This window comes from Artibeus jamaicensis, unplaced genomic scaffold (genome assembly GCF_021234435.1).
Source record: "Artibeus jamaicensis isolate MK-2021 breed Jamaican fruit bat unplaced genomic scaffold, CSHL_Jam_final contig_685, whole genome shotgun sequence".
Lineage (NCBI taxonomy): Eukaryota > Metazoa > Chordata > Mammalia > Chiroptera > Phyllostomidae > Artibeus > Artibeus jamaicensis.
In genome coordinates this window covers 17,612,153-17,638,668 of record NW_026521924.1, presented here as the reverse complement: position 1 = coordinate 17,638,668, position 26,516 = coordinate 17,612,153, and the positions used below count along the sequence as shown (strand labels likewise).

The 26,516-nt window shown below is 38.3% G+C and overlaps 1 protein-coding gene across 9 annotated transcripts in view; it reads left to right on the top strand.

The window, feature by feature from the left end:
* Positions 1 to 26,516, top strand: part of NCOA6 (nuclear receptor coactivator 6) — a 95,400-nt gene that overhangs the window by 43,184 nt on the left and 25,700 nt on the right. For 6 of the 9 annotated variants that reach the window (XM_053671011.1, XM_037164655.2, XM_053671009.1 and 3 more), the window contains 6 exons: positions 7,758 to 7,880; positions 15,186 to 15,314; positions 16,022 to 16,876; positions 18,894 to 19,040; positions 21,854 to 22,970; positions 25,445 to 25,566. In XM_053671011.1, the coding sequence (XP_053526986.1) occupies positions 7,758 to 7,880; positions 15,186 to 15,314; positions 16,022 to 16,876; positions 18,894 to 19,040; positions 21,854 to 22,970; positions 25,445 to 25,566 (2,493 nt within the window). Of the gene's footprint in view, positions 1 to 7,757; positions 7,881 to 12,075; positions 12,168 to 15,185; positions 15,315 to 16,021; positions 16,877 to 18,893; positions 19,041 to 21,853; positions 22,971 to 25,444; positions 25,567 to 26,516 lie in introns of those variants that run through there. The other 3 variants (XM_053671010.1, XM_053671007.1, XM_053671006.1) reach the window with 3 other exon arrangements.

Genomic DNA, 26,516 nt, shown 5'->3' with positions numbered 1-26,516 from the left:
GGTTCATCTCACTGATTGCTTCTCCACCGGTTTATCTGCGTGCAAATGTGTGACTGCTGCTAGCCCTCAGTGGGTCCACCCGCTTCTCCATACCTGGGATCCACCGACGGCTGCTGGCGCACCTGGGTCTCACGCCCGGGTGGGTCCGGTGGATCTTTCTTGCCTGATCCCACTCTGCTGCTGGCTCTGCCCCTCTTACGGTTTGGCTGAAGGGTTCGTTGTTGTCAGACTTCCGTGTAGTTCAATTTTCTGTGGTTTGGCTGCGTTTTTGTTGCTAAAACTTTGTTGTTTTTAAACTTGGTTGTGCGAGAAGGTGCAGTGCTTCCACCTACACCTCCATGTTGGCAGAAGTCCTCAGACTCCATTCTAATGGCTGATTTTGGTTGTCAGCCACTCAGACTTTGATTTTACTGGTATCCTGACCAGGAACTGATTTGTCTTTTGAAGACTATGTAATTTCAGTTGCTTCCTTCTACCAACTAAGCCCTAGTTTTTATTTCTTTGTTCATCTAATAGAGATTAGGAGGCCCTAAACAATTCTTTTGTACCAGTATTTGTTTTTAAAATACTTGACCAGAGTCATCTTTTCAAAATGAAAATATACCACACATACAGTTTAAATCCCTTATGTGGCTTGCTGTTGTTCACAGAATAAAGACCAAACTTTATTTTTAAGTATATATTATTGATTATGCTATTACAGTTGTCCCATTTTTTTCTCCTTTTTATTCCCCTCTGCCTTCATCCCTTCTCCCACCAGCATCCCCTCCCCTTAGTTCATGTTCATGGGTTGTACATACAAGTTCTTTGGCTTCTCCATTTCCTATACTATTCTTAACCTCCCCCTGTCTAATTTGTACCTATCATATATGCTTCTTATTCCCTGTACCTTTTCCCCGATTTTCTGCCCACCCTCATCCTGCTGATAACCCTCCATGTGATCTCTATTCTTGTGATTCTGTTCCTGTTTTAGTTGTTAGCTGAGTTTTTTTGCTTTTGTTTTGTTTTAGGTTCAGTTGTTGATAGTTGTGTTTGTTGTAATTTTATTATTTATGCTTTTGATATTCTTTTTCTTAGATAATTCCCTTTAATATTTCATATAAGGGCTTGGTGATGATGAACTCCTTTAACTTGACCTTATCTGGGAAGCACATTCTCTGCCCTTCTATTCTAAATGATAGCTTTGCTGGATAGAGTAATCTAGGTTGTAGGTCCTGGTTCTTCATGACTTTAAATACTTCTTGCCAGCCCCTTCTTGCCTATAAGGTTTATTTTGAGAAATCAACTGATAGTCTTATGGGAACTCCTTTGTAAGTAACTCTTTCCTTTTCTCTTGCTGCTTTTAAGATTCTCCCATTCTCTTTAATCTTGACTGATTTAATTATGGTATGTCTTGGTGTATTCCTCTTTGGATCCAACTTTTTTGGATCTCTCTGAGCTTCCTGGACTTGTATGTCTAGTTCCTTTGCCACATTGCGGAAGTTTTGTTTCTTTATTTTTTTCAAATAAGTTTTCAATCTCCCGCTCTTCATCTTCTCCTTCTGACATCTCTATGATTCAGATATTGGAACATTTAAAGTTGTCCCCCCGCCCCCAAAAAAAAAGTTGTCTCAGAGGTTCCTAAGCCTCTCCTCAGTTTTTTGAATTCTTGTTTCTTCATTCTGTTCCAGTTGAATGTTTATTTTTTTCCTTCTGTTCCAAGTCCTTGATTTGAGTCCCAGTTTCAGAGTAGATTGTGCCTTTTCAGGTACAGATTCCCAGGTGGGTAAGCTTGTGTACCTTCTAGGATTCTGTGGGACCCTCCAACGGATTTCCTTGTGAGGCTGGGTATTTCTCCCACCACCAGAACCCCCACAGGTTTTTCCAGCCAGGGGGGTTGAGGCTTTAGTGTCCCACGTTGGTATACAGTCTGTCTCACTCCCCAGTTGTTCCTCCCAGCTTAGCCTCATACAAATGTGGGATATTCTGGTCCGCCAGCCTCCACCTTGCCTGCCCCAGTCTTCCAGCTGCCACCTTGTTATAAGCCCTCACTGCCTTGGCTGCCCATCTCTGACCCTCCTACCAGTCTAGGTGAATGTTTCCTTAACTCCTCGATTGTGAGACTTCCATACAGTTAGATTTTTCTGGGAGTTCCAGTTGTTTTGTTTTTAGATTGGTTGTTATCCTGTTTTGGTTGTGCAAGGAAGCAAAGTATATCTACCTACACCTCCATCTTGGCCAGAAGTCTGTTTGTTGTTGGTTTGTTTTTGTTCTTTTTTACCAAAATTTAGCTTATATGTAGTTGGCAATTAGGGGAATAATAGCAGTATAATGTGGAAATCGTGTTTATCCATATGTGATTGTTCCTGGGCAGGGGGAGCTAGGATTGTAGGACTCGAAGAATAATTATCTATAAGGAAGCATAGCCTTTCGCTCAGCTGCTGTGTAGGTGGAGGTCCTTTCAGCTTTATTTTAAGAAAATTAAGAATGGGAACTTACACTCAAGTATTTTACCTTCCCCAGAATTACAGTGCATGGCTCTCAGCTTGTGACAAATTGCACTTCCTCCTGTGCCTGCTTTAATGGCAGCTGCACTGGCTCAGACCATCACTCCATCTGCAGTATCTCAGCACCTTTCATCAGGCATTTTCACTCTAGTGTTTTGGAGTATGTTGTCTCCACTAATTTTTTTTTTTTTTCATTTTTATTAGAGCTCTGGTTACAGAGCCTCAGGAGTTTTGAGTTTGTCCCAACAATGTTTTTCTCATAAAGCCAATTAATTTTCAGTGTGAGATTTTACAGAATCTGCTGATTTCTAGGACTGCATTTATCATATAGAAAAATGCCTATAATTCTTTGTAAGGTTATGATAAGATGACTATTTACCTTTTGTTCAATAAATAGGCTAATAAATGCCTACCATGTACCAGGCACTGTTCTGTGTATAAAGGCTATAACTAGGGTGATCTTATATCATCTAAATCAGGACACTTTCAAGAGTAAAAGAGGGTGCTATTAATTACTTATCCGAAGACAACACAGATAAAGGAACTAGAGCAGACTTATGGTTACCCTTAAATAGTAATGGGGGATACAGACAAGAAAGCAAGCAAATGAGTAAGTATTTACATGGAATGTCCTCTGAAGAAATAACAGGATGTTCTGGAAACGGTGACGTAACCTTGGATAAGATGGTCAGCGTAGGCCTTTCCAGGTGTGTGACACTCAAGATGATGTGAAAATTAAGGCATTGATTTACATGAGAATAGCGCAGGAGACTGATCGAGGCAGAGGGAACAATGTGTGCAAAGGTCTTGAGATGAGAAGCAGGTTTCTGTGCCTAAGAAACTTTTTAAAAATGCCACAAAGGGCCCTGGCTGGTGTAAGCTCAGTGGATTGAGTGCGGGCCTGCGAACCAGAGTATCGCGGTTCGATTCCCAGTCAGGGCACATGCCTGGGTTGCAGGCCAGTTCCCAGCAGGGAGCGCATGAGAGGCAACCATACATTGATATTTCTCTCTCACTCTTTCTCCTTCCCTTCCCCTCTCTCGAAAAAATTAATAAATAAAATATTTTTTAAAAAAAGCCACAAAGGCTGAATCCTTTCTATTGAAGGAGAAACTAGTGTGAGTTGGGATTAGAGAGGTAGGCTATCTAATAGAGTAGCCACAAGCCATATGTAGATATTGAGCAACTGGAAATGTGCTGTGAGTGTGAAGTACATACTGGATTTTGAAAGTTATATTTATTATATATTAAAATAATACATTGGATGTATTGAGTTACTAAAGTATATTACAGTTAACTTTACTAGTTGATTTTTACCTTTTTACTGAAGCATCTAGAAAATTTAAAATTATATGTGTGGCTTGTATTATATTTTTGTTGAGTAGCACTGGGCTAGATAGAAAATTAGAGGCATTGTATTCCCTATTAAGAAGTTTGACTTGCATTCTTAAAGCAGTGGGAAGCAGTGGAGTAGTTTAAGCAGAAAAGTGACATATCTGATTTTCTTTTTTTTTTTTTTTTAGATTTTTATTTATTTATCTTTGGAGGGGAAGGGAAGGAGAGAGGGAGAGCAACATCAGTGTATGGTTGCCTTTCTTGTGTCCCCTGCTGGGAACTGGCCTGCAGGGACTGGCCTGCAGGGAACCGACCTGCAACCCCGGTATATGCCCTGACTGGGAATCGAACCGCGATTGTCTGGTTCACAGGCCCGCGCTCAATCCACTGAGCTACACCAGCCAGGGCGATCTGATTTTCATTTTAAGGACAATATTTTCTTCTTAGCCTGTCCTAGCAAGTTTGGTATATTGATAGTTCTTTTGCTTTAGTGGAAACCCTCCAACTCTCGGTATTTCTCTTACTTTTGACTTCCATAGCCAACTTAGAGCGCACCCCTCCACAATCATCCTGTAGCCCTCGGTGATTGGTAGGATGTTTGTTCCCTATGACCAAGCTACCTTCATGGTTAAAACAAAGCTGGCATATATCAGTTGCAAGACAAGAGCAAACCTGTGCTCTCATTAGCTTCCTTCTTTTATCATCTGGATCTGTAAGGAAGGACTTCAGTGAATGCATCCTTTCAATTCCTCAGCCACAGGCCAGCTATTCTTTTATTGTCCACAGAGTAGTGCTATTCTCAAGAGTAATAGCCAAATTTTTGGATTAAAGGTATGAAGTAGGACTTCCAGCTAAGATGGAGGCACATGTAGATACACTGTGTCTCCTTGCACAACCAAAAGAAGGACAACAGCAATTAAAAAACAGCCAGAACTGACAGAAATTGAACTGTATAGAAGTCTGACAACCAAGGAGTTAAAGAAGAAACATTCATCCAGACTGGTAGGAGGGGTGGAGACAGGCAACTAGTGGAGAGGACACACAGCAAAGCGGCAGCCGGTGGACCCAGCAAGGCTTCACATTGTGGAGGGGTGGGCAAGGTGGCTGGCAGACCAGGCGGCCCCGCATTTGCGTGCAGATAAACCAGGTGAAACTGAGGAGTGAGACAGACCTCGCAACTCAGGACCCCAGTGTGGGGAAATAAAGCCTCAAACCACTGATCAAAAACACCTCTGGGAGTTGAGGTGCCAGAAGAGACTCCCAGCCTCAAGGAGAGTTTGTTGGAGAAACCCACGGGGTCCCAGAACATAGACAAAGCCACCCACATGGGAATCAGCACCGGAAGGGCCCAATTTGCTTATGGGAAGCAGGGGAAGTGACGAATCCAGCAGAGGGGAGAGCATGTGTCATTGTTTCCTCTCAGACCCCTGCCCCACAACCCAGCTACTGGGTTGCCCCACCTGGGTGAACACTTAAGGCTCCACCCCTCACTGCATAACAGGCGCACCATGATGACAAAAAAATAATGGCCCAAACAAAAAAACAAATTCAAGCTCCAGAAAAAATACAACTAAGCAACAAAGAGATAGCCAGCCTATCAGATGCACAGTTCAAAGCACTGGTGATCAGGATGCTCACAGAATTGGTTGAATTTGCTCACAAATTAGATGAAAAAAATGAAGGCAATGCTAAGTGAAATTAAGGGAACCAATAATGATGGGAAGGAAACTGGGACTCAAATCAACAGAGCTGACCAGAAGGAAGAAAGAAACATCCAGTCAGAAAAGAATGAAGAAACAAGAATTAAAAAAAAAAAGGAAGAGAGGCTTAGGAACCTCCAGGACATCTTTAAAACATCCCAACATCCAAATTATAAGAGTACCAGAAGGAAAAGAGGAAGAGCAACAAGTACAAAAGTTATTTGAACAAATAATAAAGGAGAACTTCCCCAATCTGGCAAAGGAAATAGACTTCTAGGAAGTCTGGGAAGCCCAGAGTCCCAAAGAATTTGGACCCAAAGAGGAACACACCAAGGCACATCATAATTACCTTACCCAAGATTAAAGAGAAGGACAGAATTTTAAAATATCAAGGCAAGACAAAAGGAGACAGTTACCAACAAAGGAGTTCTCATGAGACTATCAGCTGATTTCTCAAAAGAAACCTTGCAGACAAGAAGGGGCTGGAAAGAAGTATTCCAAGTCATGAAATGCAAAGACTTACATCCAAGATTCCTCTATCCAGCAAAGCTTCATTTAGAATGGAAGGGCAGATAAAGTGCTTCTCAGATAAGGTCCAGTTAAAGGAGTTCATCATCACCAAGCCTTTATTATATGAAATGTTAAAGGGACTTAGAAAAAGAAGATAAAAAACATGTACAGTAAAATGACAGCAAACTCACAGTTATTAACAACCACACCTAAAACAAAAACAAAAGTGAACTAAGCGAACTAGAACCAGAACAGAATCACAAGAATGGAGATCACATGGAGGGTTATCAACAGGGGAGTGGCAGAGGGAGAGAGGGGGAAAAGGTACAGAGAATAAGTAGCATAGATGGTAGGTAGAAAATAGACAGGGGGAGGATAAGAATACTATGGGAGATGTAGAAGCCAAAGAAATTATGACACATGGACGTGTACTGAATGGGAGAATGTGGGTGGGAGGGGGTGTGCAGGGTGGAAGGCAATGAAGGGGAGGAAAATGGGACAACTGTAATAGCATAATCAATAAAATATATTTTTTAAAATGGAAGTACAAATTGATAGTTACAAAATGAAAAAAATAAAATAAAATAAAAAGTGTGAAGTATCCCAAAGTTTATTTCAAAGACCTTTTGTCATTAGAACAAGTAAGATTGAAGTTGCCTCTAAGTTTAGGGTATATTCATTTGAAACACTTCTAGTGACATTACATACCAGGCATTGTGAGATTCAAATGAGACAAAATTTTGTAATCATTAGCAATCCTATACAAATGCTGGTCTAATCATCAGATGCCTCAAAGGTAGATTAGTAACAACCTATCTAGTCTCTTTTTTCTTTATTTTCAGTTGAAGTTGACATGCAATTCATTAGTTTCTTGTGTGCAACACAGTGATTAGATGTTTATATAACTTACAGAATGATACCCCAGTAAACCTAATATCCATCTGATATCATAAATAGTTACTAAACTATTATTGACTATATTTCTATGTTGTACTTTACATCCCTGTGACTGTTTTTATAACTGGCAATTTGCACTTAACCCTCTTTAGGAACATTTTCATCTGTCTCCCTACCTCGCTTCCATCTGGCAAACATCTGTTCTCTGTATCGATGAGTTTGTTTCTCTTTTGTTTGTTCTTTTATTTTGTTTTTTAGATTCTTTATGTAAGTGAAATCATATGGTATTTGTATTTCTCTGTGATTTTTTATGGCTAAGTTATATGCCATGGTATATTGTGTACCACATTTTTATCCTCTCATCTGTAAGTGGACACTTAACAACCTATCTGTTCTTCATTACATGAATTTTTCTGCTACATATGTTTATATTACAGTTATTGAAAGGAAAATGGTTTTTTGCTCATAAATATTACAGTGTCCCCATATCATTACTTTCCTTCACACATGCACATACACACACACTTTTGGTGAGCTTGTTGAAAATGAATACTCAGAGTTCCAAGCCCTCTGCTGATTCTCTGCATCATTAAACATTGCCCATCTGCTGTATTGTAAGGATTGGTTATGGTCTCCTCATGCTTCCTGTAAGGTAACCTGTTCAGATGAGGTTGGAGAAAGACCCATAGAGTATTGAACCCACCATTTTTGTATTGGTAAACCTACCATAATTCTTCAAAAACAAAAAATTACAACTCTTGTGTACCTATTTTTAAACAAAATTTTCATTTATTCTGATCGTTTCCTTTTTATAACCTGTAATTTCCAGGGGAAGGTGCTATCAACCTGGCTTTGGCTCAGAACCGAAGCCAAGATGTGAGAATGAATGGACCCATGGGAGCTGGAAATTCAGTTAGGATGGAGGGAGGATTTCCCATGGCAGGTGGTCCAGGTGAGATCTCCCACTCATTTGTATGGCATTTTATTAGTTTCCTTTTTTGGCTTTACTTGCTGATGTATGATCATTTGGGTCCTGTAAGATAGGCAGGGGTTCCTGGTACATCTCTGTTTACTAGTTCAGGAAATCAAGATTAGGAAGCTAGATAGAGTCACAGAACATGAAGCTTGTAGTCTTTACAATGTCTGGGGTTCATGGTTAAAGGTAGGTGAGCACTGAGCAATGCTGCAAACATTTATTGAGTTCTTGTTATATGAAAGGACCTATGCTAAGTGTTGGAAATAGAAATGAATAAAATATTTTTTTACCCTCAGGATCTTTATAGATAATGGAGAATGTAGCTTTCTACTCCCCCTTTCTTTAAGGCTGAAGATCCATGAGCTAAGAGTTCTTGCATGCTTATGTGGGATCTGTAGAAGTATATGGGAAAATATGTGTTTTTATATACTTAGAACCGGAGAGAGTAATACATTTTTTACTGCCTTTTCTAGTAATCCTGAAATTTCTTCTTTGGAGATTGAATTCAACATTTTGTGAATTACAGGATGTTAAAATTGAGTTGGCTCTGTCATGTAAAGCTGAGGAAGCTGTGGGGCTCAAAGAAAGGAAGCAAGTTTCCCAGGGGCAAGTAGCAGTAAGCTTAACATCTCACATCTAATTCCCAGTTCAGTGGTCTTTTCACTACACTAGTGGCTTTCATACTTCTGCTGTAAGATATTTTTATTCAGAGAAACCAGAAAAGCATAGCTGCTGTGATTAAAGCAGAGGAAGCACCTGAAACTATACCCAATCATTCACCTCCCCATCTACCACAACAGCTCTTGAAGAAATGCAGGAAAAGGGAGAAGCTCAGTTTATAAAGCCATTGCTCTGAACGGTTGCTGAAACTTGGCCATATAGAGTTGGAAGTAGGTTTTTATCCCAGCACTGCCATTTAGTGGTTACCTCAAGCTAGTCACTGCATCTCTCCAAGCAACAGTTTCTTCACCTATAAGGTGAGATAATAGTGCATTTAATCTACTGAGCTCATGCTTGAAGGTGGATAGATGAGCCATGTAGCAAACATTTGCTGAATTCCTATTCTATGTCAAGACTTGTGCTGTTGGACTATTGTGGAGTACCATATAGTAAAAGGAAAATACCCAGCCTGGTACCGATAGTAGGGAGTCAGTAGATGTGGTTCTTCATAGAAGTCTGAGCATTTGGTGTTAAGGCAGTTTGGTAAATACCAATAAAACAAACTAACATTAAAAAAAAAAAAACCTGGCTGGTGTGGCTCAGTGGATTGAGCACCAGCCTGTGAACCAAAGGGTCTCCAGTTCCATTCCCGGTCAGGGCACATGCCTGGGTTGCAGGCCAGGTCCCCAGTTGGGGGTGTGTGAGAGGTAACTGACTGATGTTTCTCTCCTTCTCTTTCCCCCTTCCTTCTCCTCTCTGCAAATGAATAAATAAAGTCTTTAAGAGTGGGAAGAGCCTAGCAAAGTTGCATGTAGTAAAGATTGAATAGACATGAGATGAGATTCAGGAAATCCAGGTTCTAGTCTCAATTCCTTGCTAGATGACTTAATATTTACTAGTCTTAGTTTCCTGTGAACATATTTTATTATATTCTAGAAACAGTGATCCCTTCCAGCCTTAAAATGTTAGGACCCCATTAAAGTGATCTCAACACACTGATTGCAAGTTCTCCGGGTATCTGGCAAATAACTCTCTTAGTATCTGCATATAGCAAGCATATAAGTATCTCTGGAAAATCAGTGTAAATTATAGTGATATATGTAGTGATTCATTGTCAACATAGGAAACTTAGAAGCTTTAGGTTAAAATTAGGTTAGGTTTAGTAAAGACCAGTGATTGTGATAATATATACAATATGAAGTTTTAGGAATAATGAACTAATAGTGATCTATAGTCACAACAACATTTAACCCCTAATCTTTCTTTACTGCCAAGCATACTTCAGGCTTGCTTTTCTCTATTGTCCATAGGGACAGTGGATGCAAACACATTAAATACAAGGTTAAACTAAGAAAAGGAATTTTTCCTGGGAAAGGTGATCTTAGTACCCTATAAAACAAAAATAAGCGAATTGGGAATTGTGTATCTAGAATGTCTTAAATTATAATTTTTTCTTAGTACTGTTTCAGCATTGGTAACAGAAAATTGACTGATAAGCAGAAGTTTTTTGTAATTAAAACCATATTCATAGTCTTTTTTTCCCCCATAGTTTTAGAGAATCTCAAGATTAGTGAGGATATCATAGCAGTCATTTAGACATGATTTCTCAACCTTGTCACTATTGATGCTTCGAGCTGATAGTGCTTTGCTGTCAGGAGCTGTCCTGTGCCTTGTGGGTTTAGAAGCATCCCTAGCCTCAACCCACCAGATGCCAGGAACACCATCACCCCTTCTTCCCAGTAGTGTCAACAAAAACTTGTCTCCAGACATTGCTAAATGTCGCCTGGGAGACAAAATGGTGTTCCCCCCAAAGTTGTGAGCCATGGATCTAGTCCAAATTCCTACCTAGTACTGGAATGTATTTTGTAGTATTACTGCTGAGCATGTAGTCAGCCTGTGCTTGAGCGTTTCTGAGTGTAGGAGGCTGATTGTAGACAAGAAAATGTGCTGCTTATCTCCCAGGTACTTTCTTATTGTCTAATTACTACCTTTGGAAAATGCGATGGGGTTCCTCAAAAACAAATCTATTTTCAGCAGATGACTATTTACCCAATTGCCCTCTTCTACAAAACACTTAAAAATGCCATATAAAAATATTACATTTAATGCACAGTTGAGCTTGTGAGAGTGTGAGGGAGATACCCCAGGCAAGAAAGAAGTCAAAGAAAAAAATTTAGACGGCATTAAACAAATAAGGAGATTGTGTAGGGGCCAAGGGATTTGGGCCAAGGGATTTGAATTTTAATGGTCAGGAAGGGATAAAAATATGAAGTCTTGCCTTGGGTCCACATAAAGAAGAAAGTTGGAACTCAGAATTCCACATGAAGCTTGAATTTTCAGTGAAAGAAAGATTTGAACATTTTTACCCTCTGGCATAGAAAGACAAACGCAAAACTTGTCTCTCTTGGCCTGGGCTCCTAGTTGGGGTAGGGGAAATGGTGTTTTGGGAATTGTTTTCTCGACCCTCATGCAGGTTGGACATTTTTGCCCTGGGTCAAAAGTAAGTTTATAGTTCTGAGAACATAAAACACAGAATTTATCTTTGTGTTATTATTCATTAATATTGTATTATTTTTCATACAAACAACTGTAAACCTACTTTTGCCCCACCCTGTATTATTGAAATGACTCTGGAACAGCCAAGCTAAGTCATTAAGTGGTTCTAGGCTGGTAATAATTGTTGAAGCTCTGGAGAGGCACATTCTTGACCCAAGCCATTTCAGATTCTCATAGGTAAAGCGGACTATAGATGAGATTATACTTTAAATGTATAACATGTAGGAATAGACTCCCTCCCTCTAGTCAATATGAATTCCAGATAATGGGAATATTAGGGTGTTTAAAATTATGAAAGTCTTAAGAGGACGAGACACTGTCAAAACATAGACAGAATTTGGGGTGAGAGGACCAGAATGTACAGAAATTTTTTAATTATTGAAGTAAATAACTTATTCAACAAAATAGACACAGCTGAATGGGAAGGTAAACTTGAAGAACTTACCCAGAATACAGCAGAGAAAAAAATAAAAGACGGAAATATGAAAAAGGTTAAGAGACATAAAGGGTAAAATGAGAAGGTCTAACATAAGTCTGAAAATAGTTCCAAAAGAAGATAAATGGAGGAGGGACAATAGTTAAATAGAGAATGGCTGAACTTTTTCCAGAATTGGTAAAAGAAATGAGTCCTCAAGATTCAGAAGCCCAGTAATCCTAAGCACTAGAAATAAAAATAAATCTGTATCTAGACATAAAATTGTAAAGTTACAGAACATGAAAGACAAAGAGAATGTTAAAAGCAACTCAAAGTAAAAGACCAATTATTTACAAAGGAAAGACTGTCAAATCCACAGCTAATTTCTCAGCAGCAACATTGGAAGCCAGGAAACACTGGAATATTTCAAAGTGATGAGAAAATTATTGACAGCCCAGAATTTTAAACTGAGCTACACTATCAACATTAGTGTGAAATAAAGACCTTTTCAAAGAGACTAAGAAAATTTACCATTAACAGACAGACCCTTGCTAATTGAACTGCTCAAGGATGTACTTCAGGAAGAAGAAAATTGAACCTAAGATGGAAGAAATAAAAGCTAAGAAAGAATGGTGAGCTAAATAATTGGTAAACCTGGGGTAAATATTTTCAAATAAGCATTGACTTATTTAGTATAATGATGACTATATATTGTCTTTAGACGTTAAGTCAAATATGTCTGTTGACATTTTAAATATAGTCACTAAAATAATAGAAATAGAGTCGATAACTTCTAAACTGTTAATGGAGGGGTAGAAATGAAGAACAGATGAAGGACAATAAAATTCAGGAAAAATAGGAAAACAGCACAGAAAAAGAAGGGTAAAAAGCAGTGGTATCATAAAATGATAAACTAAAATATACCAGTATTTAACAATAAAATCAGATGGACTATGAACTCTGGTAAAATGAAAGTAATCAGATTCAGTAATAAAATCAGATTTAGCTGTGTGCTCTTACAGGAAACATAAATTATAAGGACTCAATTCATAGATAAAAGGATAGGAAAAAAGATAATCCAAATAAATATTAACCAAGAAAAGGGGGACTATTTTTATCAGATAAAAAACAATTTAAAGTAAAAGCTTTATGGAGAATAAATAAGAAGAAGTATAATTCTACAAGTAGAGAAGAAATTCTACAAAAAGGTAATTAAACTTGTATGTTCTTAATAAGTTAGCCTCAAAATATGTGAGGCAAAAATGGACAGAATTTTATGAAAATAGCAAATCTTAGGGGAAATTTTAACATACCTCTGTTAGTAAATGATGTATTGAGCTTATAAAAAATTGTTAGGATATTATGACTAACATAATTACAGTGGTTTGATACAATGGGTATACGGTTGACCTTGAATAACACAGAGGTTAAGGACCCCAACCACCCATGCAGTAATAAATCTGAGTATAACTTTTGACTCCCCCAAAACTTAAGTACTAACAGTCTATTATTTACTGGAAGCCTTACCCTAACATAAACAGTTTATCTTAACACACATTTTGTGTATTGTGTGTATTATAAGCTGTATTCTTCGGATATATAAGCTAGAGAAAAGAAAATGTTATTAAGAAAAATCATAAGGAAGAGGAAATACACTTATAGTACTTACATATTTATTGAAAAAAATCCATGTGTAAGTGGACCTGCACAGTTCAAACCCATTTTGTTCAAGGGCTAACTGTATAAAGAAATTATACACTAATAATTTAAGGGTTCTTAATCTTTCCAAGCATAAAGGGAACATTTATATAAGCTGACCATGTATTATTCCAAAAGCAAATTTTAGTAAATGCCAAATATTGGTACCACACAGATTCTGTTTTCTAACCCAGACATAGTGCAATTAGGTCAGTGGTCAAAGAAAAACCTAACTAAAATATACCATATTTTTAGAAGTTAAAAAAATACATTCAAATATCCAATGATTTTTTCAAAATCAATAATCCTAGACATAAGAAAATATTTAGAATGGAATAATGAGAAGAGCACATATCAAAATTTGTGAGATGTCAGTAAAGCACTTGGAAGAAAATTAAGCCTTCAGATACTTATATTAGAGCAGAACTTTAACTGGAAATTAACAAGCTATGTGTCTGACTTAAGAATTAGAAAAAACAACAGTAATAATTTAGGAGGAAGGAAATAATAAAGATAAGAGCAGAAATAAGTAAAGCATGTATTTTAAGAAACCCAGTAGAACAGAGGAGTAAAACCAAAAAATGTTTTCTTGAAAAGCCAACTGAATTGATGAATCTGGTAAAACAAGTGAGAAAAAGAGAGGCACAGGCAATACAAAGAATTGGGGGGGGGGGAACTGTACACATTAAAAGAATGTATTTTATAGTATGTGATTTATGTCTCAATTTTTTGAAAAAGGTATCCCATGAATAACTTTGTGCTGATAAATTTTAAAGCATAACTCAAACTGACTTATTAATAAGATATAGAAACTTGAAAAATCTATAACTACTTTAAAAATTGAAATAATATGAACTGATAGTACAATCCATAGGCCCAAACAGATAGATGTATTTTTTCCACAGCATAGAAAAAGAGGAAAGATGCTTTTCAACTCAGTTTGAAGTTATTTTTATCTTGATGCCAAAATTAAAGGAGGACTGGAAGAGAAGATAATAATAGGCTATTATCACTTATGAACATAGATGCTAAATCCTAAAAAACATAACAGTATCAGAAATTAGAGAGCTATAGAGCAAGAGAAGTTCCAGAAATCTAGTTGGAGTATAAATTGGTATAACCACTTTTGAGATCAGTTTACCTATATCTAGTAAAATTGATGCTTATACTTTAAAACCTAGCAATTCTAATTATATAGTATAAAGATACTCTCACATGTCTTTATACTATAAAGTATAAATGTATAAAAGTATACTATAAAGTATAAACAAGAATATATAACATTACAAAGTTCTAAGAATGCAAAGTTAGAGTGGGGCGGGGTGGGGCTTATTAGTATTTAACAGGAGAATGGATGTATGGGTTCCATAAAGTGGAGCAACTGTTATGGCAGTCAAGATGAATAAAGCTCAGAAAATAATATTAAGTGCAAAAGGGAAACTGAAGGCTACATACAATATAGTGCCATTTACATGAAGATTAAAAGCATACAAAATGCAGTGTAATTTACGTGCATATATAGAAAAGAAATAAAAAATGAAAAGAAATAAAACATGCATGATTAAAAGGAACCTGGAGACTACATATAATAATAAAGTGCCACTTACATGAAGACGAAAAGCATACAAAATGCAATGCAATTAACCTACATATATGGAAAAGAAATTTAAAAATGAAAAATAAAACATGCATGAAACTGTTAATTCCAATTATAAGATAAGAGGGAGGGAATGGAATGAGATTGGGAAAGAGTGGAGGGTTTCTGGGGTATGTATACATATGTATCTGAAGGAGATGGGGCAAATGCTTAGATGTGTATAAGGGTACACAATTTCTGTACCATCATAAGGTGGTACAGGAATTTTTCATACCTTTTCATATTCTTGAAATATTTCATTAAAAACGAATACTGTGTCAATTCCAGTACTCTATTCTAGATTTTTTTTCTCTAGGATTAATAAGAATGACCAACCCAGCCACTGTTATGATACCCCAGGGTGGAAATGTGTCATCTTCCATGATGGCACCAGGCCACAATTCAGAGCTGCAGCCCAGGACTCCTCGCCCTGCTTCTCAGTCAGGTAACTACCCCCAGTCTTTTAGGATTAAAGTGGCTGGAACTCATGCACAGGTGATTACAAAATTCATCTGTCTCTGATGCAATTCCCAACTGCCCAACTTAAATGCCACCTCTTTACAAAATTTGCCCTAATTTCTTCAAGCTAAAAGTCATTATTTCCTTCTCAGAATTTCTTATTATTCTCTTACCAGTCTTACCACAACATTCCTAAAAATGCATTTTTTTGGTTTACTTATTCCTGCAGGGTACCCCATGAAAAGAGCATTGTAAATGGTGAACTAAATTTGGTAAATTGATCATCCTCCTGGAGGTACAGAATCAGCATACTAGAGGCTCTGAAAATCTTACAGTGAAGGAACCTTTCTAAAGTCATTAGGTCCACTGTTTCCCAAACCTAATTGACTATGTTTTGTTTTGTTTTATTTTATTTTCTATAACACCAATGATTATAGTTCCCAGAATGTGCTTTGAAAATACCACGCCACATTTTATGTTTGGCTCTTATGTCCACTTTTGAATCATAAGCTCTTTCAGATGAGATTTATCTTTATGTCATTCTGGTATGTTGCTTTGCATGTAAATGTTCACAAACATTTCACCAAATGGTCCCAGCAGATTTTACTCTATATTTGCAGAATTGCCAAGACTACTGTTTAGGATCTTGGTTGCACTAAGTTAATTTTTGCTTTGTTAACTGTCTTTAAACAGATGCAATGGATCCACTCCTCTCTGGGCTCCATATACAGCAGCAGAGTCATCCCTCAGGATCTTTAGCACCCCCGCACCACCCAATGCAGCCTGTCCCTGTGAACAGACAAATGAACCCAGCTAATTTTCCCCAGCTGCAGCAGCAGCAGCAGCAACATCAACAACAGCAGCAGCAGCAACAGTTGCAGGCAAGACCCCCACAGCAACATCAGCAGCAACAGCCACAGGGAATTCGACCCCAGTTTACTGCCCCAACTCAGGTGCCTGTTCCTCCAGGCTGGAACCAGCTGCCTTCTGGAGCCCTTCAGCCTCCTCCAGCCCAGGGTTCTCTGGGGACAATGACTGCAAACCAAGGGTGGAAGAAGGCTCCCTTGCCTGGCCCAATGCAGCAGCAACTCCAGGCAAGACCATCCTTAGCCACGGTACAGACACCTTCCCACCCTCCCCCTCCATATCCCTTTGGCAGCCAGCAAGCCTCACAAGCCCATACAAACTTTCCTCAGATGAGCAATCCAGGCCAGTTCACAGCTCCTCAGATGAAGAGCATGCAGGGAGGGCCCTCCAGGGTTCCAACACCCCTGCAGCAGCCCCATCTCACCAACAAGTCTCCTGCCTCCTCACCCTCCTCCTTCCAGCAGGGATCCCCTGCATCTTCCCCAACGGTTAACCAAACTCAGCAGCAGATGGGACCAAGGCCACCTCAAAATAATCCACTTCCCCAGGGATTTCAACAGCCTGTCAGCTCTCCGGGTCGGAATCCTATGGTTCAACAGGGAAACGTGCCACCTAACTTCATGGTGATGCAGCAGCAACCACCAAACCAGGGGCCACAGAGTTTACATCCGGGCCTAGGAGGTGAGGAACACTGAAGCTGTTTGTGTTAGTAAATCTACTGGAGATAGATCTTAGTGGAACTACAATTTTGAGATAATGGAGGGAGTGAAATAAGGGTGTAATTATTTGGTTTTGTGGATATAGTGGTGACGTTTGATATAAATTAGTTAACTTGATACATTATGCATTATCGTACTGGTTATGTTTGAGCTAGCCCTCTGGATAAAAATACAGGTAAAATTCAATATAGAGATGCTCATTTTGTTTTCAAATTATTTTTGCTTGATCTTGTACTAGTAAATTAAAATGTCACAAAGAAATATGCATTGGATTAACAATTTATAATGCTCAGCTATAGAAAAAATTAAGATTATGAAATAGAGCAAAAATGAAAAGCACAGGGTCTTATTGGGGAAAAGGCCCATCTAGTCTTCAATTTTGATAATCTTAAATTAGTAACATAGCATGATATGTGTTAAATTTGATTAAAGTATTAAAGGGGAGAAAGTTCAGAAATCATTGACTTTTATAGTTTTATAATGCCAATGCCTACTCCTTAGAGAGGGAATTCCACCAGTTATACCTAAAGGAGATTTATTTATTTATTTTGTAAGGTGCCTCTTGTATGAAGAAAAAGCAATGGAGCTTAATGTGTGAGGTAAAACGATTACAGTAAAACTTATCCATCTCCATGTTTATTATTTATTCTTATTAATCATTGATCTAGTGCACATGAATGTGCTTGGAGCTTCTCAGTAAGGTATAGAGAGTGTCAGTAATGCCATCATCTGATAAACACACCCCCCACCAATAGACACCCATTGCCTACACAGGAAAAACCCTTGCATCTTTAGTGCAACATAGCAAAGGCACGTTCCCATGGTTTCTGGTGAAATTAAGTTGTTCATCAGTCTTTTCACTCTCTTATAATTAATTTTATAGACATGCAGGCTCCAATATTTTAATCCTAAGAAGTTTTTAGAAAATGCAAGAATGTTTCAGCTCCAAATTTCACTGTTCTGGGCATCTAGCCCTGGATCAGTGGAAGCTGGGTAGTCCCTCCTGCGAATGTGATTTCTGATTTAATTACAATGAAAGCATGCAAATGGGGACTTGTCACTGCTAAAGAAAGGACAAATGCATATTTGCCTACAAAGTGTTTTTCAGGACATTGAAAAATTTGGCCCTTAAAAAAATAAATGACTAACACAAAAAATTTTAAGTGAGCTATAGGTCTTGATGCTTTCATGGAACAGTTGATGTGCTCACCTAGGTGATCTGGCCACATCAAGGCCTACGTTATAAACAATGAATGGGTTCTGAGATTCTCCTTATTACGAATTTTCTGAAATTAAACTTTCCTATAAAAAGAAGTAATACTTCAGCGAGATTCCATTAGAGCGTGGTTTTTGGTACCAAAGCTGTCAAAATTGCAGCAAATATTATGAGAGGAAGGCGTGATGATAAATTTTATATAGCGTAACTTTGAAGCTCCTATAAGTCATTTCTAAAAATTATAATGGGGGGAATTTTTCTACATAGGAGATTGTCATCTATTTCCCTCAGCGGAGGGGGAAAAAAACCAAACCACCTATCTGCTTAATATCAGGACCCAGCTTTTGTTTTATAGTATTTCTTATGAATTTGTTTGAACATGAGAGAATTTATTCCATTGGTACCTGTGTTAAAGTATGTAAAGTTTGGGGGTTCGCTCTATTACAGAGGAAAATAAAGAGCTCTAAACCTTGCTGTGACGTGGCCTCAGATCACATTTAGGGAGCAGATTGCCATCTTTTCCTTGGCATGTTCTAAGTGTAAATTTTTTAGTATTTCTTTTTCATTTTGACAATGCTCATGTAAGAGATTGTGTTGATTTTTTTAACCATCTTTCCCAACCTGATTATTAAAGATCTTACCAGTGTGACAGAGAGCTAAGCCAGTGGAGACTTCATGCAGCTCATCCTTCCTTATTCATTCCACATCTAAGCAAGAGTATAAATTTGCCAGGTAACTGCCTTACTCATTGTTTTCTATTAAGGAATGCCTAAACGCCTCCCACCTGGCTTCTCAGCAGGACAGGCCAATCCGAACTTTATGCAAGGTCAGGTGCCTTCGACAACAGCAACCACCCCTGGGAATTCAGGAGCCCCTCAGCTGCAAGCAAATCAAAATGTCCAGCATACAGGTTTGTTTTCTATGATTTATTCAGCAAGCATTTATTGAGCATTGTGTGGTAGATACTGTGATAAGCAACAAGGGTAAACATAGGTCCTGGTTTCTCCCCTTAATTTCAAACCCTTAAATATGAATTATTCTTTCTAGGCAGTAATTGAAGTATCAAAAGTAGGTAAAATGTCTCAGGAACCTGGAAACACTAAAGAAAGGAGGTGAAACTTGAGTTATAGCAATTTCTTCTTTTTTGAGAAGAACAAAATAGTAAATATTTTAAGCTTGGCAACTAAACTCTGCTGTTGTGGTACAGAAGTAGCCAGAGACAATACATAAAGGAATGAGTTTGGCTGTGTTCTATTTACAGACTGGCAGCAGTCTGTGACTATACTCCTAGATTTGGTTCATGGACTATAGTTTGCTAACCCTTGAGTTAGTAAAGAGGTGTTTTTAACTAACAGGGCAAAGGGTGTTTGTGGCAGAGAAAACTATAGGTACAAAGGCATGGAGGCACATGGCATTTTGGACAACTACCACTTTAAAAATCTCTATATAGTGGATGTTAGCTGTGTTTATGCTGAGTGTCTGAATTCTGATCTACAGTGTGGTATTCAGAGACCAGACTTCAGTCAGTACTTGTTTAATGCCAACAGCGTATTGCGTATAAGAAGTTTTGAAGAAATAGAGCGGAGCAGAACAGTTAAAAAGTGTTTGTAAAACAGTATTATGTAAGCTCAGACTTGATGTTTTTGGTTGCTTAGGTATCATACAAGTAATCCTCTTACCCTTTCTCATTCAGGCAATTAGGACTGAGTTAGTGCAAATATTTCCTCAACTCCATCCCCACTTGGAGTTAATTTAGTTGTGTGGTTCCAGCTTTAATTGTAAATCACTAAGGAATGAGAAAAATTCTAAGTGAACAAGAAATAGTTCAAACTACCTCTTGAAGGGTGAGGGTTAGGGCAAACTGCGTGTCTTTCCCTATTTGCTGGTGCAAAACTGCATTCCTGAGCTTTGTGAAATTATATTTTCTGTAGGAGGTTTTGAAACTGATAAAATCATGATTCCTCTACCCAAGCACAGCTCTGTACATTTGTATATGGTGCTTCCCACATACTGTTTTCATTTCCCCCTCTATCCCATCTAAGATATCTCTACTCCTGCCTGCCTTTTTCTGTGCTCTTACCCTACTTTATTTTTACCTGTTAGCTTTTACTTCTTCCTGTAAAAATACTTGTCTGTTATTGTCTTATGCCAACTAGACTGCAAGGTGTCAGGGATTTGGTCTGTCTTGTTTATTGATGTTACCTTAGTACCAAAAGTGCCTTGTACATAGGCACTCAATAAATAATTGTTGATTGGATGAATATACACTGGCATATTCAGTTTATATACAGTGTTAATGGAGTTCATCTTAAGAGCTTATAAGACTGGTTTAGCAAATCTTCCTTGAGTTTCAGGAAAACTCTGAATAGTGTGAGCAACAGACAGTTTGTCCGCTGCCTCCCAGGCTGGAGCATGGACTAGCCTCATAACTTTGTTGTGCCTGCCACGTTCTAGTCCCCATTTAAAAGTGAAAAATAAAAAGGAGATAAAATAAGCTAGAAGGTTATTCAGTAAGAAGGGAGAGATAATGCAAGTAGCTATAGGAAAATCCCAGAGACCCAAAATAAGTAAACAATGCAACAAGCCAGGCACTGTTCTTTGTCTAAATTAGAAATCACTGAGAAGAATAGAACATGTCCCGTGGGGTCTACCAAGAACTGCCAAGAGGATGGTCACTGAAGTTTTAATATCCCTTTTAACTATTCTGTATCTACAGCTTCTGGGTCATCTGTCAGTTGACTCCTACCAGAGGCTCAGCTTTCAGAACAGGATTAAATAATTCTTACCACAGTGGGGCAGAGGAGATCTGTCCCTATGAAGTGTTAGGTATTCTTTTCTTTAAAGTGCAGCATCCAGATATCACACAGATAGTTATTATTACGTTTTCAAGAAGCATTTTTTAAATGTCTTGTCAGCATTGTTGAGGATTTCCTAAAAGGATATATCACATTCTTTGTTTCCTTGACTCATCTAAAGCAGGGCTTATTTCACTAGCCTACAGTGTTTTTCATTAATTTTCATCATCTTTTTACTCTCCTCACTTTAATTCAAGAAAGGCTAAAACCAGACCATACCCTGTGGCATATTCACACATGTTCTCTTAAGGCCCAGTTCCCACCCCAAACTGAGATCTGTTACTAGACCCTGCAAGTGAGGAAGATGCCATGTTCTACCCAAAGAGTCCAGGAAAAAACACAAGTTTTTATTGAACTTGGCTGTCTCTTTAATCAACCCTACTCCATGATCTCCCAGACATGCTGTCCACAGCCCACCTTGACATCCACAGCTAGAGTCTGAAATCCAAGCAGGCCTGGAGGGTGGATCCCAGCCATCAGTTTAGGAAAAATTTATTTGGCCAGAAACAGATTCAGTGAGTTGTGGAGTACAAGTCCTTTTTAAATAATGAGTTGCTGCCTTGCTCTTCATTTAATGAGAAAGAAAGTAAACTTTATTGATCTTTGAAATGTTATCTTTAAGTTACCTAATAGGAGTAATGAAATGGATTCTTCTCTATTGTATTGAGAATGTAACAATTATCCCACAGTCAAATCTCCATACTTTAGAAAACCCACAGAAAGTGTGTCAAGCACAGCACATTTGTTTATGTTGGGTCAGAGGATATATGGGTGGTGGGTGTTTTCTAATTAAGGTAATTCGAGTATCTTAATACCAATAAGATAATAGTATTTCTTTCTGAAACTATGTTTGTTTGTGTTTTTTAAGGTGGTCAAGGAGCTGGTCCTCCTCAAAACCAGATTCAGGTGTCCCACGGGCCACCAAATATGATGCAGCCCAGCCTCATGGGAATTCATGGCAACATGAACAACCAGCAGGCTGGTAGTTCTGGGGTTCCTCAGGTGAACCTGGGCAACATGCAAGGCCAGCCCCAGCAGGGCCCACCATCTCAGCTGATGAGCATGCACCAGCAGATTGTGCCCTCCCAAGGCCAAATGGTCCAGCAACAAGGAAGCTTGAACCCTCAAAACCCTATGATCCTTCCAAGGACCCCGCTTATGCCACAGGGCCAGATGATGGTGAACCCTCAGAGCCAAAATCTTGGGCCCTCGCCCCAAAGGATGACCCCACCCAAGCAAATGCTTACCCAGCAGGGCCCACAAATGATGGCGACACATAACCAGATGATGGGGCCTCAGGGGCAAGTTTTGCTGCAGCAGAACCCAATGATAGAGCAGATCATGACCAATCAGATGCAGGGGAATAAGCAACAGTTTAACACTCAGAACCAATCCAGTGTCATGCCGGGACCAGCACAGATAATGAGGGGACCAACTCCAAACATGCAAGGAAACATGGTGCAGTTTACGGGACAGATGTCAGGACAGATGCTGCCCCAGCAAGGGCCTGTGAACAACAGTCCTTCTCAGGTTATGGGGATTCAGGGGCAGGTGTTACGGCCACCAGGGCCCAGCTCACACATGGCCCAGCAGCATGGTGATCCTGCTACGACAGCGAATAATGACGTCAGCTTGTCTCAAATGATGCCTGATGTTAGCATGCAACAAACGAACATGGTTCCCCCCCATGTGCAGGCCATGCAGGGAAACAGTGCCTCGGGAAACCACTTCTCAGGCCATGGAATGCCTTTCAATGCACCTTTCAGCGGAGCACCCAATGGAAATCAGATGTCCTGTGGTCAGAATCCAGGCTTTCCAGTCAATAAGGACGTCACACTAACAAGCCCATTGTTGGTCAACTTACTGCAGAGTGACATCTCTGCAGGCCATTTTGGGGTAAACAATAAGCAAAATAATACCAATGCAAATAAACCGAAGAAGAAGAAACCCCCTCGGAAGAAGAAGAATAGTCAGCAAGATCTAAAGTAGGTTGTGATAGGTTTTGCTCAAATCTTACTCATTTATTTCTGTGTGGACTTTTTTTGATGGAAAGTTTTAAACATACATAAAATTAGTATAATGAAATCCCCCTGCTTCAACAAATTTCAGCTCACAGCCCATCGTGCCTTTATCTGTGCTCTACCCATTATCCTCTTGATTATTTTAAAGCTAATTAATTTTAAATATTTTAGTGTGTATTTCTAAAAGATAAGGACAGATTTTTTAAGACCATACAATACTATTAGCACATCTAGAAAAATAATACTTCCTTCATATGCTCAGATAGCCAGTATTCAAGTTTATGTGATTATCTCAAATTAACTTTTATTTTACAGTTTATCCGAATAAGGTTTCAAACAGGGTTCATGCATTTCAATCAACTAATGTATGTCTCTTGTGTCGATAGTCTCTGGGGGGTTGTGGCACTCAGAGCCTGAAAAATAGCCAGTTCTACCACACTACAGCTCCTCGGCACACGTCAGGCTTATAAAGGCTGTTGGGGAACCAGAAAGGACCAATGTATCTTGGAAATGAAAACCACTTAAGGAGATCTCTTGCTGTCTCTCAAACAAAAAGTGGTTTTTGTACAGGTGCCTTTCCTTTAAAGGTTCTTTATTATCCCTAGAAGCTTAAAACCTCACACTAAGATGATTGGACCTTTTAAATCAGTTACCGTTTTGGTAAAGGGTTTACCAGGTGAGTTCTTTTACAAGGTCACGGCAGGAAGGACAATTTATACTTCCATTTTCTAAAGCAGTGTGTTAATTTAAGTCCTATATTGGCTTTAATAAAATAGTCCCAGAAAGAATACTGATTAAACTGAACTTTCTGCTTTTAATTATTTATTAACAAGAAATAGTGACAAGTGAATATGAAATAGGCTAATTGAAATAAATTATTAGAACTATGGAGTAGGGGAGCTTTAGATAAACAAGCCTAAATGTTCAAAATCAACTACCATTCTCCCAGCTTCCTTATTTCTTTGGTTGTACTCTAATATTATATCATGCTCACTGGCTGCTTCTTGAATCTCGTAAATCAATAATTATATATTAACAACCTGTATATTCCTGAGTTCAGACTCAATAAGCCTTTTAATTATAGCATTTTTCCAATTGATCTAAGTTGAATTCTATACTGCTATCAACCTCTGGGAATATTTTTTTGCAGTAATGTTTATTCCTCCCAGTAGTCTTATAAGTAAAATTGTAAGGTTATTCAGTTGCTGTTGGTATGCATTTTGACTTTCTTCACCAGCCCTGAGGGAGACTGTTTACTCTTGGGGGGTACACATTATGAAAGGGCATTATACAGTATCACTCCTAGGAAAGGGAGACAGTATGTTTAATGGGAAGAGCACCTAATCCCAGCTCTTCCAGCAGCTCACTGTTGGAACCATGGGCCTGTGTCTTATACCTCTTCAGGCCTTTGTTTTATTTATAATATGAGGTGGCTGGACTAAACACCCAAGACTTTTTTTTAGCAGTACAATTCTTTGAAAGTAAAGAATACTATAGAATCCTTGCCTATAATTTGAAGTGAGAGAGAAGTGATGTAAGAAACAAATCCACACAGGCCCCTGTGTATGCTAAGGACCTATTTCAGGTTCTAAGTTTCCGTGTCCTGTGGTACAGCATTTTAAATGGATTAAAGGTAAGGCTTATGGAACTACCCAGAATACAATGAGATAATATGCTGCCTAAAACTAGGTGACTAAAATCAGGACAAAGGGAACCTTAAGGTCAGAAAAGCAAGGTGCGAATAGGAGTAAGATTACAAACAAAATGAGAATGTGAACACTCTGGTTCTTTGGGAATGTGGGTGTTAGTATATAACATTTTCTCCATTTCCTTTCCATTAAAAATTTTAAGCTACACCTAGGTAAAAATGAAAGCATTCCAAAATCAATGAGATGTTTGCAAATACTCTGCAACAAAATTAATTAGCTTTATTCTGGTATTCTCCGTCTTTTTTTGTTCTGAGTACTATTTTCACCAGCAGCCTACAGCTTCTTGCCCAGGTATTATAAATTGTGGGAGCCACCACTGTAATATCCACATAAAAGAGACAAGCTGGACTACTAGTTGAGTGTGATACACCAGAGATAGTTTGGTTTCACAGGAACAGTACTTTATAGTGTTGGTAACCCAAACTGTAATCAAGTGTTAAAACATCCAAAAGATGGATGATTACATGAAAATCATTATATCAGAAATTTGCAGAAGGCACTTTGAGTAAATAGCTATGCTATTGGATTGAGTAGATTTTAAATTTTGATGAAATTGCCAGATATTTTTTTGTTAAATGTTAAATATTTTATCAAGACTAGAGAAATATAAATAAATAATGGTATGAATGATCATGCAAACAGATTTTAGTTCTTCAGAAATAGGGGATAGGTTAAGGCAATTTTATATATGAACTATACAGTTTACTCAAATGTGTGATTTGTTTTTAGCACCCCAGATACTCGACCAGCTGGTCTAGAGGAGGCTGATCAGCAGCCCTTGCCTGGAGAACAAGGAATTAACTTGGACAACTCAGGCCCTAAACTGCCAGAATTTTCAAACCGACCACCAGGTGATAAAATGTTAAAGATTATATGCTTGTCATCATTTATACAGCATTACAAGACTTCTCTTCAAGGATACTATAATATATTATTTGGTCTCCTAACTATGCTAGCAGTTTAATGTGTCTAATATTTGGAAAATTTGCCTTGATAGTAAGTAAAAGGTTCAAATATAATTTCTGATGGTATATTGATTCTGCTTAAATTAGTTTTTATTTTATGTCCTCATTAGATCAGACTGAAATGTCAAGTGCCTCTTTATTCTTGTCAATCTCAAGGTTCTATTTGGCATCAAAATGGAATAAGATTAAATGAAAAGATGTTTTTCGCTCTAATCCTGCTTGCCTGCGTCTTTCCTGCAGCCTTTTCTACTGGGGCATTCTCAGAGCAGAGAACTATCACAGTTTAAAATAAGAAAGATACTTGTGTACCTGCTGCCTAACTTAATAATTAGGACCAATATTGTTGAATCCCCTGTGTTGTACCCCTTTCTCTTGATAAAATAATATTACCCTCTAAATGTTGAAAAATTATATTGAAAAGGAAAAAGTTTCCAAAATTCATTTATTGCAGCCTAGAATCATAGAACCAAATACACCTATCACAATATCTCTACACCTGAGCAGTGATTTGTAACCTTACTCCCTTGTGAGATGGTTGGAAACACACAAGCCTGTCACACTGCAGACATTCACCTGTAAGTGTGCAAAGGATTATGTTTTGTTTCTTCCTCACGAGTTATTCCACCTTCTTTTTGCCGTATAAGTTAGAGTGTGTTATTTTAGGGATAAACTTTAATCCACCCCTAATTTATGTATTGTAAAAGTGAATCAAAAAGTCCACCATGATGTCAATAATTTGTACTGCTTATTACAAATTGTTTGGGCATACCACACGTCCAGTCAGTGAATTGTAGCAGCACAATTGAGGCTGGGAGATCACCAGTCTTTGCCTGTAT